The 16,891-nt window shown below is 34.9% G+C and overlaps 1 protein-coding gene across 1 annotated transcript; it reads right to left on the reverse strand.

Moving 5' to 3' along the window:
- Positions 1–8,864: 8,864 nt before the first annotated feature.
- On the reverse strand, positions 8,865–14,936 carry LOC129882478 (probable serine/threonine-protein kinase WNK5). Its single transcript, XM_055956776.1, has 7 exons — positions 14,064–14,936; positions 12,515–12,780; positions 12,152–12,375; positions 11,890–12,047; positions 11,376–11,697; positions 10,325–10,675; positions 8,865–9,543 (listed from the first exon to the last, which is right to left on the reverse strand). Exons 1-7 carry the CDS (start codon positions 14,157–14,159, stop codon positions 9,155–9,157), a joined length of 1,806 nt encoding a protein of 601 aa, XP_055812751.1. The 5' UTR covers positions 14,160–14,936; the 3' UTR covers positions 8,865–9,154.
- Positions 14,937–16,891: the final 1,955 nt, after the last annotated feature.

Raw genomic sequence — 16,891 nt, forward strand, 5'->3', positions numbered from 1 at the left:
AAAGGAGCACTACTAACCAACAGGGTGGATGTCCTAGGCGAGTGGATCAACAAATCGAGCGTCTGTACCTGCGGGTATGTAATGCAGCCCCCCTAAAAAAGGGGGTCAGTACGGATAATGTACCGAGTATGTAAAGCATGGACTATAATAAGTAATGCCATTACTAGAACAGAAGGTGCAAAAATGAGCAAATATCCAGAATACCAAAATGCTTTTCATAACCATAGATAATATATGCAGAAAACATATGCCATATCCGGCCCCATTATGGGACTTGGTGAACAAATTGTGGTCGCCGCCCCATCACTGGTGTCACAGCACATCATAATTCCAAAGTAGGGAATATCTCCATAACAGATCATATCATATCAGATGATCATATCATATCATATCATAGCATATCATATGTGTACATGGCACATCATAACTCCACAAACCCCATGTACAGGTCGTACCTGCCCCCTCACGTCGGGGTGCGGCGAACAATATAAAGAAGTACGCATGATACCAAATCTTGGCCCGGGCTTAGTGAAAGAAGCATTGAGGCATTCACGAGTGGAGTAGTGAGAAAATAAATGCAATATAAAATACAAAACATTTCCAAAAACTCGATAGCGTAACTCCGATGCCAAGTCATATAAGAGAAATTGAGTGATAATCATAGTGCATGTCTTTCATATGTCACGATGGTCTATGTCAAAATAGTCTTTCTGAAATTATTTCCATATTTCAAAATATATTATGGGGCTCAATGGAATAATTTAAATAAGTTATCATTCCAAATCAAGACAAGAATCATATCAACTACCTTTTGAAAGTCACTATGGATTACATAAAAATGGAACTTTTGGAATTATATACTCGTATCAAAGCGTAATAAAATGTCCTTTGGAAATCAAGAAATTGGCCATCCTAGTGGCTCTAGGAATAGGAACTTCCTTGGAACCATAAAAAAATTCATATATTTGTTTCATAAAGACCATGCCAAAGGAAAGATTAGCTTTTCATACTTATGTCAAAACATTCCAAGAGAAAGAATAAGCTTTACATACTTATGCCAAAAACATGCCAAAAGGAGAAAACGTTAGCTTTACATACCTCTTCCGGATTACTTTTAACACGCTCGCCTCGTCGTCTCTTGAAGCTATTTAACATGAAAGTAGTTCTAAGGTTAGTGACCTTCAACTTTCCATCTTGTAATTCTACCACCAATTACCCATAGGAACGAATCCCTTATCCATTCCCTTAGACTAGTTCATTACTAGTTTTGAAGTTAGCGGAAATCAGGCAGCATCTCCCCTATAACTTGCCCTATCCAAACTTCCGTTTAACCTCCAAAACTTAGAAGCCAACCAACAACAACAATCAGAATCATATATACAAGTAAACCACTTCAATATTACACAACACAAACTCCAAACAACTCGCTTAAAACTACGATACCAAAATAAGGTTTTTAATCTCTATTTCGTAAAACATTCACCACACAAAATGGGGTGTCATGTGGCTGCAACCAGCAGCACTTATACCCATTTTTATACATTTTTCCAGCCCTGCAATACTACAAAATAATTTCCAATACGACACTATAATAACAAGGACACTAGTTATAGTTTAAGCCACTAGAATACGTCAAAATAATCCCTACATGACCTGCAATTTCCTTCAGTCATGACGTCCATATTTTTACATATCCAACTCATGTTTACACGCCCATAATATTCTTAAACCTTTACCAAAGCGTGGGAGAAGAGAATCAAGTCATACCTTGCTAGAACTCGCTAAAACTTGCCTCAGAAGTTCTCTTAACATGCTGAAAATTGATGGGCTATTCGCGTCTCTTCTTCGCTGCCCCAAATAGTAATTTTATGCTGTTAAACACCATCATATAGACGTGGGATAAATTAAATAATTAATTCACCAAATGAAAGTCGGAGGCTTACCTCAAATTGGCCAAATATGTGGCTTCCTTCTCTCCTTTCTCATGTTTTTTTTTCTTCTTCATTGCTGATTTTTAGATGAAAATGACTTAATAGTCATCACAACATGTATATATATATGTGTGTCCTTAAGAGGGGACACATGGCATCCCCTAGGGGTGACACATGGCATCCCCTAGGGGTGACACATGGCATCCCCTAGGGGTGACACATGGCATCCCCTAGGGGTGACACATGGCATCCCCTAAGGGTGACACATGGCATCCCCTAGGGGTGACACATGGAATCCCCTAGGGGTGACACATGGCAGCCCCTCTAGGGCGCCACCTCATCCATGCGCCCAGTCACATACTTCCACGTAGCGGTGTGGGGTCCACTCCAAGCAGGTGAGTCACATATTTAGTACAAGTAGGTGCATCACCTACTTGCTTCCAAGTAGGTGCTACGCCTCCTTCCGCCTCTTCCATGGGTTTGTAAACTCGTCTTACTTTAAAAACCTATATAATCCTTGCTACGTAAGCTCGACACACCCTCAAGTCGCTTAGTTATGTAAGACATCTAAGTCGGTAGCTTACGTAATTAAGTCCAGACCTACGACTCATTACATGGCCTCCAACTCCTTTCGGATTCTAATAACTTTATTTCCAACCTTTCCTACTATGGGACATCATATCTTTCCTTCCTTAGAGTTATTTGGTTATGTTATAGATACTCTGGGTCACGTGGCGAATTTTAAGAAGATTAAGAAAGCATCCTCAAGTACGAAAGTATAGGGAATAACATCCTTCCCCCCTTTAGAACATTCCTCCTCGAATGTCAACTAGCCTCATAAGGTCTTACAAGGACTTCAGGAACTCTCTCTGATATTTGTCATCCATAGGCCTTTTATTTATCAACCCAATCAATTTAAGAGTGTAGGTCACCTGTAGGCGTAGGGGACAGGTATAAATATTTCTTTTCTATTTATTCTTTGGCTTCCTAGGTCATTTCTTTTTTATTCTTATCTCATCACAAGACTTTGACGGAAGCCACGTCCTTAGTTCGCAACCTTCTAACCTGCCAATACAGAATGGCGATAGGTTTCTCCTCATAGGATAACTCCTTTGTTACGTGGGCCTCCTCCACGGGGAAGATTCTAGAAGGGTTGCCTACACATTCACAAAACCTCGACATATGAGAGGCTGGGCGTACTGCCTCCAAATTCAATGGTAGGTCCAACTCATAAGAAGCTCTTCCTATCCTATAAATGATTTGATATGGACCCACACATACCGAGCCAAGTTTTCCTTTCTTGTAAAATTTTGTTACACCTTTCATCGGTGACTCTTTCAAGCATGCTCAATCCTCAACTTCAAACCTTAAATGTCAATGTCGATTATCTTCGTATGACTTATGTTGACTCCAAAATCTGCTGAGGCATGTCTGGGCCTGTCCATTAGTCTGGGGTGAAATGTTGTACCAAGATTCACCTACGTTCACAATCCCTTCTGGAATAATCTTCAGAAGTTAGCCACAAATTGAATTTCCCTATATGGGATAATAGATATGGGAACTTCATGAAATCTTATTGTTTCCTTAATATATCATCTCGCATAACCCTTAGCTGAATATGTCTTCCTAACTAGAAGAAAATGGGTTGATTCTGTCAGCCTATCTACCATAACCCATCTGAACTCATGCTTCCGTAGAATGCGAGTTCAGCCTATACTATAATCCATATTAACTGCTTTTCATTTCCAAGTCGAGATTTCCATTTCCTGTAATAGGCTACCAGGCTTCTAATTCCCAATTTTGTTTACGTTATCATACCAATATTCGTAGGTTGCATAACTATTTTTGTATAATTTATACCAAGTGTGTTCCATTCTAATCATAGTCTTTCTTTTTATTAGCTTATTCTGTTTTACACATTTCATTTTCATTACCACTTGACCTTTATTCTGAACCTTCCCTATAAAACTGTGTAAGTCTTTCTCATTCATTTTCTATTTGCTTTCCTGTTTTCCACAAACCTCATCATATCCTTTAGTTACTTCATTACTAGGCTTTGCTTATTTTCATAAAAATCCTCGTTATATTCACGTGATATCCTGTTCGCATTCAGTTCCATAGTATAACACTTCTTAACCTTTTTCACAATTCTTACATGGGTTAATTAGGCTCAGTGAGGTAAACACACTTAATCTTTGTCTAAATCATCCCTTAGTCTCACCAGTCTTTTACAGATTCTTTTTCCATACAAATATTGACCTCCTCGTTACTATTACCATCACTTCAGTCATTAACTTATTTCTCAAGGTCAACCATACTCATAGTTTAGTCACATCTCATTCTTATTATGGGCACGGCCTTTCAAGACATACTACAACCCTATATCTCATTCTCTTTTTATTTTTAGAAAATTTGGCAGAGTTTCCTTTGTATTTCTCCCTATCTCAACACCTGCATGCAAAAATACCAACAATGCCTCATAGGGCATGCATGTCAATATTCATATCATATCATATCGCAGCCACACAGGGCGCCCAATATCAATAGTATGAAAATGGACCTACATCATATGTCCACTTGAACTGCACTTGTTGCACTTTTCTATCTATTTTTCCTTTCCATTTTAACTTTACATGTCAATTGTACTTCAATACCTTACCTGCTATATATCTTTCGTGCATTTTCTTACCTGCGTGCTTTGTAACTTCCAATTACGTTAGTTACTTTCTTCTATCGTTGTTTCCCTTCTGCTAAAAGTACAGGTTAGTATAAGAAATTTCATTCCTTATGACTCAGCTCTATGCATGATCTTAGATATAAAAGAAAGGTAATATCCTAAATGTCCTGTAGCCTCCTATTTATAAATGTGGTTCATAACACACCGATAAACAAGACTCTATTAGACATGGTCTGCAGACATTCTAAGGACGAACTGCTCTGATACCACTTCTGTCATGACCTAACTCTGTAGGCCATGAATGGTGCCCGAGTTGGGCACCCATACGTACCCTTAGCCCTACTTAGAGTGTTAGCAGAATAGACAATAGTAGGAGTCAAAAAAGGGTCGCTAGAGAGCGTATGAGAACAAATATAGCACAAGAGGGCCATTAAGGCCATCAGGAACACAAAGCCCAAAGCATATATACATAACCCATATCACAAGTCTACAGACCTCTATAGAATGATAGCATAGTCATATAATGGGACAAAGACCCATCGTATCCTTAACCAATATGTACAAATGTATAACAGAAAAGTTGGTACCAAAATAAGGCTCTAGACAAAGGAGCACTGCCAACCAACAGGGTGGATGTCCTAGGCGAGCGGATCAGCAAACCGAGCGTCTGTACCTGTAGACATGTAATGCATCCTCCCGAAGAAAAGAGGTTAGTACGGATAATGTACTGAGTATGTATAGCATGGACTGTAATAAGTAAAGCCATTACCAGAACAGAAGGTGTCGAAATGAGCAAAATATCCAGAATATCAAAATACTTTTCATATCCACAGATAATGTATGCAGAAAACATATGCCATATCCGGCCCTATTATGGGACTCAATAAACAAATTGTGGTCGTCGCCCCATTACTAGTGCCACAACACATCATAACTCCAGAGTAGGAAATATCTCTGTAACAGATCATATCATATTAGATGGTCATACCATATCATATGTGTACATGACACATCATAACTCTACAAATCTCATGTACAGGTCATACCTGCCCCCTCACGTCGGGGCACGATGAATAATGCAGAGAAGTATGCATGATAACAAATCCTAGCCCGGTCTCAGTGAAAGAAACATTGAGGCATCCACGAGTGGAGTAGTGAGAAACTAAATGCAATATAAAATAAAAAACATTTCTAGAGACTCGATAGCGTAAATCCGATGCCAAGTCATATAAGAGAAATTGAGCAATAATCATAGTGCATGTCTTTCAGAAATCATGATGATCTATGTCAAAATAGTCTTTCTGAAATCGTTTTCATATTTCAAAATATATTATGGGGCTCAATGGAATAATTAAAATAAGCTATCGTTCAAAATCAAGAGAAGAGTCATATCAAGTACCTTTTAAAAGTCACTATGGATTACATCAAAATGGAACTTCTCGAATTATATACTCGTATCAAAGCGTAATAAAATGTCCTATGGAAATCAAGAAATTGGCCATCCTAGTGGCTCTAGGAATAGGAACTTTCTTGGAACCATAAAAATTCTATATTTGTTTCATAAAGACCACGCCAAAAGAAAGATAAAATTTTCATACTTATGTCAAAATATACCATGAGAAAGAATAAGCTTTACATACTTATGCCAAAAATATGCCAAAAAGAGGAAATGTTAGCTTTACATACCTCTTCCGGATTACTCTTAACACGCTCGCCTCGTCGTCTCTTGAAACTATTTAACATGAAATTAATTCTAAGGTTAGTGACCTTCGACTTTCCATCTTGTAATTCTACCACCAATTACCCATAGGAACTAATTCCTTATCCATTTCCTTAGACTAGTTCATTACTAGTCCGAAGTTAGCGAAAATCGGGCAGCATCTCCCCTATAACTTGCCCTATCCAAACTTCCGTTTCACCTCCAAACCATAGAAGCCAACCAAAAAAAACAAACAAAAACATATATACAAGTAAACCACTTCAACATTACATAACACAAACTCCAAACAAGTCGCTTAAAACTACGATACCAAAATAGGGTTTTTAAACTCTATTTCGTAAAACCTTCACCACACAAAATGAGGTGTCATGTGGCTGAAACCAGCAGAACTTATACCCATGTTTAGACATATTTCCATCCCTGCAACACTACAAAATAATTTCCAATATGACACTACAATAACAACGACACTACTTATATTTTAAGCCACTAGAATACGTCAAAATAGTCCCTACACGACCTGCAATTTTCTTCAACCATGACGTCCATATTTTTAGGTCTCCAACTCATATTTACACGCACATAATATTCTTAAAACTTTACCAAAGCGTGGGAGAAGAGAATCAAGCCATACCTTGCTAGAACTCTCTAAAACTTGCCTCGGAAGTTCTCTTAACATGCTGAAAATTGATGGGCTGTTCGCGTCCCTTCTTCACTGCCCCAAATAGTAATTTTATATTGTTAAACACCATCATGTAGCCGTGGGATACCTTAAATAATTAATTCATAGAATGAAAGTCGGAGGCTTACCTCAAATTGGCCAAATCCGTGGCTGCCTTCTCTCCTTTCTCACGTTTTTTTTCTCTTCTTCGTTGCTGATTTTTGGATGCAAATGACTTAATAGTCATCAAAACATGTATATATATATTTCCTTAAGAGGGGACACATGGCATTCCTTAGGGGTGACACATGGCATCCCCTCTAGGGCGCCACCTCATCCATACGCCCACTCACATGCTGCCACGTGGCGGCGTGTTGTCCACCCCAAGAAGGTGAGTTACCTACTTGGTCCAAGTAGGTGCATCACCTACTTGCTTCCAAGTAGGTGCTATGCCTCTTTTCGCCTCTTTCGTGGATTCGTAATCTCATCTTACTTTAAGAACCTATGTAATCCTTGCTACGTAAGCTCGACACACCCTCAAGTCGCTTAGTTATGTAAGACGTACAAGTTGGTAGCCTACACAAGTAAGTCGAGGCCTACGACTCATTACTTGGCCTCCAACTCCTTCTGAATTCTTATAACTCTATTTCCAACCTTCCCTACTATGGGGCACACATCCTTCCTTCCTTAGAGTTATTTGGTTACATTATAGATACTCTGGGTCGCGTGGCAACTTTTAAGAAGCTTAAGAAAGCATTCTGAAGTACAAAAGTATGGGGCATAACAGTTTTTGTAGAGTATCATGGATTGAACAATATTCTCTTTCAAGAGTTGCATTAATCAAAGGTCATTGTTATTTTCTTCTACATTCATGTTCTCTAGTAGTTTGATTTATCATAGTTATTGTTTTCTGCTGGTTATCATGAGTCGCTAAAATCATAAGTAGGATTATGAAATTTAGCGTAGGGATGATGATAATCATGAATACTTTACAATAAATACCTTTTCATGAAGAGATGATCATTGTGTATTAAGTTTCTTTTGTATTTAACAGTTTCGTTGAATGGGTGGCAACATATTCTAAATAACTCGTCTGTATTCTAACTTGCTTGACCTATAGGTACATATTAGGAAAAAAGGATCATTAACAAGGATTTGGTACCACCATCTAATAATTTGAGCTCAAGAAAGGATAGTTTACTTGAGACTTCTGATGAATGGACAAAATAATTTGATACCCAAGTGTTGAAAAAGGACTTAGGGTGAAATCTTTTAATTGGGCTGAGAGACTTTAGGAGACTTGCAGATTCGCCAGTTTCTCACAATAAACACACGTGAATGAATTGACAGTAAAATATATGTTTGAGTTCTAATATCTAAGAACTATAACCCTAGTTCACATTTATTATTGATAAAAATCCAAGTAGTTAAAGTAGTTAGTAGATACTATAAAAAACTCAAATTTTCAATAATAGCTATTGCTTTGAATGTCAACATCAATTTATAAAAGAATTCTATTACACTCTTTATGGGATTCAACCTCAACCAAATAGGGTTTGTATTTTGCATCGACTGCTTTTATCCTATAAAAAGGATATAGTTTGGGAGATATCAATAGTTCAAACACAATGGTGTAGGTCGAACAGAAAAATGAAACAACATGAATATTGAAAATGTAGTTGAAATTTTGTATCTAAAATTTATCAACCTCGTCGCTTTAATAGCCACTTAAACATAGTAGTCGACGTCCTAGAACTAATAATTTTACTAAATCAAAGCATTAGACTTCTATAACTAAAAAATTATAATATTTTAGTAAATGAAAGTATTAGGCTCCTCCAGCTAAACAACTAATTGTTTCAGTAAATATGTAGCAACAACATCCACTACATTCAACAGGGAGCGTTGGCAAAGCCGGAGATTGAGCTATACAAACACTATTGATTTGACAGGGAAATGTAGCATAAACATCATGTATAAAGTTGAGTCAGTAATAATTTACAATCACATGATAAGTAATTTATTTCATCGGGGTTTTAATTAAGTACCAAGGGACTTGACAAAAGCGTAAATGAAGAGGAGGAGAGAGACAATTTTGTTCGTTTTGTATATTAGGCTTAATCATTTCGAACCTTGGATGAGCATCCTGTAAAATGCAATGAGCGTTACCAACCTAACCCATGGCCTTTTCCTATCGCAGGATCGTGATAGCCAATATTTTCAACAGCACCAACAGTCTTGAACAATCGCCTCTTGTTTATCTCTTCTACAAGAGAACGATGCAGCAATTGACTACGTATATCAACCAGTGACCGTACCTTAGTCAATTTTGGGCGATTATTATTCATCCGTGTTGTGTTCTGATTCTTGGACAACATGCTTGTTTCAGGACAAAACCTTGTACTACATTTGCTTGTCTGCTGAGTACACTGAGATTCTGCTTTCTTGGAACCCATACAATCAGCATCATCTTCATAAAAGTTCACATGGTTGAAGGATCCGTAGGAGTTTATTGAGCATTGAGAACATGAATCATCATTCAATTTCAACTCGTCTGCAATATGAATAAATAAGACCATGGAACATTGAGTAACGTGCAATAAAATTAAGACGATAATACATTTGGTTTGACAATGGAAGACATATTTGATCACATACGTTTCCTTAAAAAGGAGGAAATAACTTAACTAGTTAAACTAACTTACCTTTTAACTTCATTTACTCATTTTTGTTAATTCTTAATATTCCCCCCATTTCAATTTGTTTGTCTGATTTTGACTTGACATGAAGTTGAAGAAAGTAAAGAAGACTTTTGTCTCTTGTGATTTAGAACTAAAGAAATGTAGAATGTACCAAAACGCCATTTAATCTTGTGTTCTTGATGTGAAAAGTTAGAATTAAATAGTTGTCAAAAAAGGAGAAAGATGCACTCTTTTTTTTTGGTAACTAGCATGTATTATTTACCAAGTGAAACTATTATATATGTACAACTCTCTATCAGTCGGAACATCAAGCCTAACAACTGATGAAACAAATCTCAATAGTCTATCCCATCATTACATCAAGTTCTTATGGATAAAAGTTTATAGTATCTAAAAAGAAAAGTAAAACAAACAAATTAAACAGAGGAAGAACTAATAAAAATCTCGTCAACGCACTCTCTAATTTACTAACACTAGTACTATGTATTAATTTTTAAAATATATTTTCCACTTTTGACAGACCATTGAAAACATTTTTTAAAGAAATTATTTTCATGAGAACTATTAATGACTTCCATTTGTACTAACTGATCATGTGTAAAACTTAAACATGGAACAATAAAGCGCACAAACCTTGAAGCCAGTCATGGTCTAATTTCACTTGATGGAATGTGGATTCATATGAAGGGAGGAGACCAGGGAGAGAAAGTTGGGAAGAAGAATGGGAGGAAATGTAATAGAAAGGATGGGGAGTGTTTTCATCATCATCATCATCGTAGGTGAAGCTATGTTGTTGTTCAAAATTCTGAAGAGAGCGCGACTTCTTCCATTCTGGAATTAGAGCAGAAATCTCAGTGTCAATCATATCAGCAATCTGAAGAGGATCCCAATCTGTTATGTCTAACTCCTTCACCATTTCCGTCGCCACTTCCAATGCCGTGTCATTAGAAATGTCGAAAGGGAAGAATATGTTCCTTGCTTGCCCTAAAAATAGACAAGTTCAATCAGTAACATTTTCCTAGGAAACCTTAATTTAAACAGGACAATTTATAACATGATAAGAAGCAGGTTAGATGGGTCATAATCAATTCATTTTTAGTAACTCGTCAAACTTTAAACTAGTTTGGTTATGATCAATTTGTTGGCTTGACTCAACGAGTTAAATCCGAGATAACCCATCACCATTGGGTCAAAAGTTTAGAATAGAGTGATTCAACAGTAAAAAAAAAATATGCAACCTAAATCCAAACATACAAAATCATATTTGGAGATTGAGAATTATATAAGCTAGGAAAATCTTAAATTAATAATTTAAGACATTTACATTAGCTTTCACATTTTATTTTATAGGGGCTCGTCCATTCATTATATTAAATAAAAAAAAAAATAAGAATGAGAGGACGACAGGTCAGTTGGATTATGACCCCTATTATTTGACCTATCTTTACCAAACCAATTGATCCAAGTAAATTTTGGCTAGTAATTGGCCCATGATTCATTTATTAATTTGATCCATTTTAATATTTCAAATTTAATCTAACTTGTCTAGTGACCAATTTATCAACAGCTATAGACCATGACAGATTAAGATCCTGACTCATGCATACAACAATATTTCTGCACTACAAGTCTTAACTAAGTATGTTCTTTATTTCTCAAAAAAAAAAAAAAGGTGAAGCAATACCATTTTTTTGAAAAATTTGTACTTTGAGAAAGATGGTATCATCTTCTGGATTCATTGTTCCTGTGATTGTCATGTTTGTGCCACCTAGTACTGATTCATCGGGCTGAGACGGTATAATTTCATTCTGTTTTTCGTTTGGTGTAAACTTTTGACATGGCAAATTTATGACCGGAGATAAATCCTCATCTTCAACAACAGCAAGGAATGGATCCCTCAATAGCTCAGAAGCAGATGGCCTTTCAGAAGCAGGACTCAAGCATCTTCCAACAAATCTTTGGGCTTCTGGATCATTTATCTTGTAAAATGCTTTTGGTAGCTTTCCCTAGTTGATAAAAATATTTTACATTATCAGTGTGATTTAACATGTTATCGAAGATTACTTTACCATATTTTTCAAATTATTACTGTAACTATTGCAACTATATATATACTTTAAAACTTAAAAGTAATCTGATTGTGTAAATATTTGATATGAAAATAAAATAAAATGTAGAAACCACACTGATGATCTTACTGAGGTGACTTTCTTGTATATTTGAGCTGGATTTGAACATTCACTGTATGGATACTCCGAAGTGAGCATTTCTAACACACACATGCCAAAAGAGTATACATCTACCAGTTCATCATAATCCTCTTCGTATAGTTCTGGAGCCATAAATTCAGGAGTACCTAGTATAAAGAGTAATAACAAACCAATCAGTACAGTTTTGGCCAAGCCAAATTATATAAATTATGAAATTAATAGTGGAAAAATAATAAAGTCAGGTAATCACCTATGACACTATGAGCATGGTGTGATCCACAAAGTATGGTCGCTAATCCTAAATCACCAATTTTAACTTGGCCAAGATGTCCATTCACAAAGATGTTGTCACACTTGAGATCTCGATGTATAACTGGAGGATCATGACAATGCAAATAAGCAAGACCCTTGAGGATTTGGCATCCCCAATTCTTAATTGCATGTATATTCACTCGCCTGTATTTTTGTCTATACCTACATCAAGTAAACACGCGGCGTTAGCTAGCCTACATATATATAATTTAGTAATTATCGCTGTATATAACTTAAACTTTTTCAAGACATGGTTACGTTGTATAATTTGATATTAGGTGGGTTGTTGAGGATATATTACTCTCTAAGGGTGCCAGAGGTAAACATTTCAGTAACGAAGTTGAAGGTTCTGCCTTCAACATTGATCCAAGATGCATGGAATTTCATGATGGATTCATGATCAAGTTCTTTGAGGAGATGGACTTCTGAGTAGAGCCTTTGTAATTCTTCCGGTGACCTAAACATATCATTGAGTTTCACTTGGTTCCAAGCTACTTCCATTCCTAGTAACTCATCAAATGCTTTGTATACTATCTTTGTTGCTCCTTTCCCAAGGATGTCTTTGAACTGCAAAAAAAGACATTTATCATAATTAACTAATCTCGCCGTTTCAATTTAAGTATCTATTTTTTTTATTTTTTTTTATTTGTTCCAACAGGAGTGTTTTTTCTTTCTATATAAGATTCTAATTCCAACATTCTACATGAAAAATTTAATTCTACAAGATTTAAAGGAATACACACATCTTTAATTTAAAACTATAAAATTCAAAATATTCTTTATTTCTTAAACTTCGTGTCTAGCCAAACTAAAACACTTCAATTGAAACAGAAAGAATACAGACAGAATTTGGCATAACAACTGAAACTATAAGTATGGAACGTAACTAAGCAAACTGTAGGAGCCTAATTATGTTTTAAATCTTTGCTCTAAAATTAATTTCTCTTGAACCAAAGGAACTTCTCTACATTATCTACTTAGCTTATATGTCTCTACCAAAGTCCTAGAAAACATTGGATCTAGGAAACGTTCTAAGACATGACTAAAACTTAATTAATCTCAATTAATTAATATCATCTATATAAATCTGTTTTATTCATCGAACCATGGCTTTACAATACTTGCGAGCTTCTCGTAAGTGTTTGATTCGCTCTAAAATTAGAATGCTGAAAATTAATAGTACTATAATCAAACATGATTTGCTAGCTGAATTTAGGATTTTTTTTTAATTCCAAAATTCAATTGGCAAAACCCCTATGCCACACAAATTTGGCTGGTTTTGTCACCTACCAAAACTAAATAGAAGGCGTGGAATCTTTTATCACGGGAAGAACCACTCTAGAGGTCCCATTGTGTACAATTGACAAATAAAAATTATTTATTTTAGAAGTCAACTTGCTTCTTAATTAATTACTAATGATGAGGTCGGCCATTTGGATGTTTTCAACTAACTTTTGCCGGTCTATAGTGATGTAGGACTAGGTTGAGGTACATTTCAGTTATTTTATCGGTTCATGGTTATTTTATACCAGCATAAGCATTAATGCCCACTGAAATTTAACAAGATGAAGAAAAATCACCAATTTGATGTAATAAACTAGAGAAATAAATAAAAATGGGCTTGATTTTTTGACTTTTTATGACAAAAGAGTTTCGAACTTACTAAATCCAAAAACATCCAATTTAAAAAGTTTAAGACTCAAGAAAATCAAATGAAAAAGGAGAAAAGTGGAAACGTATTCATTGGAAGAGTAATACCCAAACAGATCGATGATTTAATTTCAAATTATCAAATTGATCGATTAAGTGCAAAGCAACCATGAAGGAAAAAATGATATAAAAAAACTTACACGTCCGTAGCGTTTAGATGAATCCATTTCCACATATTCCAACTCCGAGTTTGTTCCATTAAAATCAAGCATTTCATTCAGCCCAACTTTATGCATGGTGAACCAAACCCCCCTAATATACACAAGGAAGCAAACGACTCCACCAAAAGAAAATCTTCTGCTTTTACTTTTGAAAGAATATATATTTATATCTCTAGCAAGCAACTACTATATATATGATTATCACTAAACTTTATTAGACCAAAAACATAAACGTATAGATGAAAGATTAGAGAGAGAGAGAGAGAGAGAGAGCGCACGGTAAAGCTAATGCTACGAAATCCGAGGCTTTCCTTCGTGATTTTCGTAAGAGAAAACACCAAATAATAGCCAAAAGAGCCTCGAGTAATCAATCCTTAGCATAATCCAAGACATCGCTACAACTTCACGTGAAAACTTGTAATCCCCACAAATCATTTGTCTTTAATATATTCAAGAAGAAGAAAAGAGAGAGAGGAATAAGTCTAACACAAAAGCACTATAAGAGGTGAGGATGCAATCAACAAATCAAGAGAATATCTAAAGTAGACAACAACTTTTCATGGAATTTAAAAAAGTGGGGTTTTGACAAGAAATATAATTGATGTGATCCTAAACTTGAAAAATCTGTGGCCATGCTTTGGAAGTGACATTTCTTTTTTTCCTTTTTTTGGGTAGTGAATGATAATCACATAGGGGTATGAAAACGAATAAGATTTTGGACCAGAGAGCGATGTGATCGAATCTGGAATAACCAATAAAAAGAATAGAATTGGAGAAAAAGGAGTGTCTCTGTGTGTATGTATGTAAATAGAAGGGTTGAATTGGAGTGATTTTAGAAGAAGACTTTTGGGATTCACAAAAGGGTGGGGCGTTTCTGGTGAAATCTGACCTTTTTGAGATGATTTTATTACTGTATAACACTGTTGACCTTTTCTCTATACCATCGTTTATCCTTCTTTTTTTTTTTTTAATTTTCCTTTTATCTCCAATTTGAACATATGTCCTTTTTTGTATTATTTCTAGTAAGTTTTATTTGGAAAAATTCTAGGTCAAATATTATAAAAGTTAGTACTTAGAAAAGATTGGCCATGCTTTTATTTATTAATAGGGACTGAGTTTATGCCATATCATTATTGGTACTTTTAAAGTATATTGTTTTTGGTGACACCTTATTCTATTTTTTTAATGATGTGCATCATAGTCTCATTAGTTCATTATAAATTTCGCAGAACAAATCATTTCATAAATTTAATTGATATTAAATAAATTAAAAATTATTATTTAAAATAGAAAAATGAATATATAAGACATACATATGAAAATTTTGAAGTTACAATTTAAAAATATATATTAATGTAAAGTATCACATACTTTTTCGTATATATTTACAATGACAATTTTTTCCTAAAAAATTATGTCTAATCTAATTAGTGATTTAGTTCCTGTGTTGGAATATAATATAATGTTGACATATTTCGTCTTTGTTCTATACGGATCTTGCGAGAATGTTAACTTGGCACACAAGATATATTTGACCCTCTAATAACTTGATGTGCACACATATTCCCTATTCAACATCAAACATCAAATTTATAGATATACTCCTCTAAGAGTTTAAAGGAGTTGCATAATCTAAATAATACACTAAATTATTAGGATAAGACTCCAATTCATCAGCTTGTCGCATTCAACTTCGTTGATATCTTCCGCATGTTTGGGATGTAATTAACAGCGATGAAAGATTGATCCCAATATTTAGCCTAAAAGGAAATTCGAAATCAAGATGAAAATATATTAAAATAGAGAATCAACAAACATACTAAAGAGAAAAGGGCGAAAGTGAAGGGAGAAAAAATTTAGAGTGAATTTCAAAGCTGTTAATAATGTCTACATCAGAAATTTCATTTTTTTAATTATACCTTTCAGGATTGCAATATTAAAAAGTAAAAAAAAAAAATCAAAACTCTCTCAAGGAGGAATAAACTTTTGAATGATAATTCAAAATTTTGCATCAAACAAAGAATCTAAAAAGAGTTTTGAAAAGGAAATTAAACCAACTCACAAAGTGTAAAACCGTGAAAATCAGGAAGTTTATTTTTCATGTCTTTTACTCATAAAAATTAAATGCATCACGATAAGATACAACTAAATTGTGTGAGGTTTGAGATATGCTTGATGCACCAATAGACAGGTATTCAAAATGCTTATCTGAACATGTGACAAAGACCAACGAATAATTGAAATTAAGATTTCAATACTTAAGTCTGCTTTATATGCATGTAAATCAGAAGATACGAATACAACTATTGGAGCAAAATGTTTGGGGAGGAAGCATACAATTAAAATTTGATATGATAATAAATAATGAAAATAAATTGAACACGAGAATTTTACGTGGAAATTCTTCAAAATGATAAAGGGGAAAAACTACGAGGTAGAAAGATCTTACTATGATAATATGGGAGTACACTGCTCTCAAATACAAGGAGAAAACAACAATTAACACTTCTCTCTTGTAGAAGGAACAACTACTAAAGAGGACACTCAAGACTACAATATTTATCTTGGTGAATAACTCTCTTTGTATTTTTACTCTCTCTTTTTCTGAATGAATTAAATGAGGACATGAGGCCCTCTATTTATAGGAGAAGGAAAACGCGTAAAAATTATGCGTTAATTTTCTATCAAAACGAGTACACATTAATTCTGTCAACTTTTCAAAAGTTGCTTAGAAAAAGTACGCAGCAAGTTTTCCATTCTTTCTTTTTACTTTTTCCTTTTTGACTTTGAAAACACTTGTTGTGTAC

The sequence above is a fragment of the Solanum dulcamara genome, chromosome 3, assembly GCF_947179165.1.
Source record: "Solanum dulcamara chromosome 3, daSolDulc1.2, whole genome shotgun sequence".
In the NCBI taxonomy this organism is placed as follows: Eukaryota; Viridiplantae; Streptophyta; class Magnoliopsida; order Solanales; family Solanaceae; genus Solanum; species Solanum dulcamara.

Bases quoted from the DNA above. Each gene is read 5' to 3' on its own strand.
- LOC129882478 (XM_055956776.1), bottom strand. From the start codon at position 14,159: ATGCATAAAGTTGGGCTGAATGAAATGCTTGATTTTAATGGAACAAAC. The intron at 10,676-11,375 runs GTATTGCTTCAC...GTCTATTTTTAG, and splicing joins ACAAATTTTTCAAAAAAATG to GGCAAGCAAGGAACATATTC. The intron at 9,544-10,324 runs GTTTGTGCGCTT...TTCATATTGCAG, and splicing joins AGACCATGACTGGCTTCAAG to ACGAGTTGAAATTGAATGAT.